The sequence below is a fragment of the Zerene cesonia genome, chromosome 24 (assembly GCF_012273895.1).
Source record: "Zerene cesonia ecotype Mississippi chromosome 24, Zerene_cesonia_1.1, whole genome shotgun sequence".
In the NCBI taxonomy this organism is placed as follows: domain Eukaryota; kingdom Metazoa; phylum Arthropoda; class Insecta; order Lepidoptera; family Pieridae; genus Zerene; species Zerene cesonia.
The window spans coordinates 1,860,535-1,861,690 of NC_052125.1; the positions used below are offsets into that span (position 1 = coordinate 1,860,535).

Sequence of the window (1,156 nt, forward strand, 5' to 3'; positions counted from 1 at the left end):
AGATTCGAAATTCAAATGTAATATTTTTTTATAATTAAGTGTAACAGTATTTATGGCCAGACTAAGTATATCTACGATTTCCACAAAAAAAATCAATATTAATAAATCTGCTAAAAAAAAAAACATTAATTTCTTTTCGTATTTAAACTAGCTGTTCGCCCCGACTTCGCCTTATCTATTTATCTAGCCTATGTCATTCGATAAAGTTGCAGCTTTCTAATTGTGAAACCAATTCTCAAATCGGTCTAGTGGTTTTTACGTGAAAACGTTACAAACATATCACAATAAACAAGACGCTCGTCCCGGCTCCGCCCGGATATCGAGGTTCCTGTTTTATCCCAAGGGAGCATTTAATCACCCAAAGGTGATAGGATACTTTTTATCACAGTCAGCTCATATCCTGTCCGTATACAAAATTTGATAAAAATCCGTTCAGTAGTTACAGCGTGATTGACGGACTAACATCCAAACAAACAAACAAACACACACAACACTTTCACATTTATAATATAAGTGTGAAGTGTGATATAAGTGTAATAGAAAGTATATGAATTATATAACATTTATAAAAAAAAAATACAATGAAATTTTACCTAGCGAAGATATCAGCTGATAGAACACATCCTATAATATTACCCAAATGTGGTATATTATTTACATATGGCAATGCTGATGTTATTAAAATATTTTTACGACCTTTCACTGGTAACCTGAAACGATATAAAATTAATATAGTTTATGTATCAATCAAATTCTTTTAAATCTTTTTAACCGCTCACTTAAAAAGAGGGGTATTATAAGTTTGATGTGTTTGTTTGTATATCTATGGCATCATAGATCCCGAACAGATGAAGCGTTTCAATTTAGTTTTTCTTGTATTGAATGTGTCTTATGTGCTTACGTAGTTAGACGATATTTGCTGAAAATCGGTTGAGCCGTTTATTAGCATCAGACGTTGTCTAGTTGATGAGGGGATCTGACCAGCTGCCTTATTTTCATAACTCCATCAAAATTGATATCAAATGAAAGGGCTACAGAAGTGAACTACTATATTAAATTTCAAATTCAAGATGGCCGACACTCAAAAATGGAGGGGGTCTCATAATATAATGTAATTATATTTCTACATGGCCGATACTCCAAAATGGGGGGGTCT

The 1,156-nt window shown here is 32.7% G+C and overlaps 1 protein-coding gene across 2 annotated transcripts in view; it reads right to left on the reverse strand.

Annotated features, from left to right (window-relative positions):
• The window catches only part of LOC119836436 (methionine--tRNA ligase, cytoplasmic), a 21,091-nt gene that overhangs the window by 15,218 nt on the left and 4,717 nt on the right, over positions 1–1,156 (reverse strand). For both annotated transcript variants that reach the window (XM_038361758.1, XM_038361757.1), the window contains exon 7: positions 594–710. In XM_038361758.1, coding sequence (XP_038217686.1) covers positions 594–710 — 117 coding nt within the window. The remainder of the gene's footprint in view (positions 1–593; positions 711–1,156) is intronic.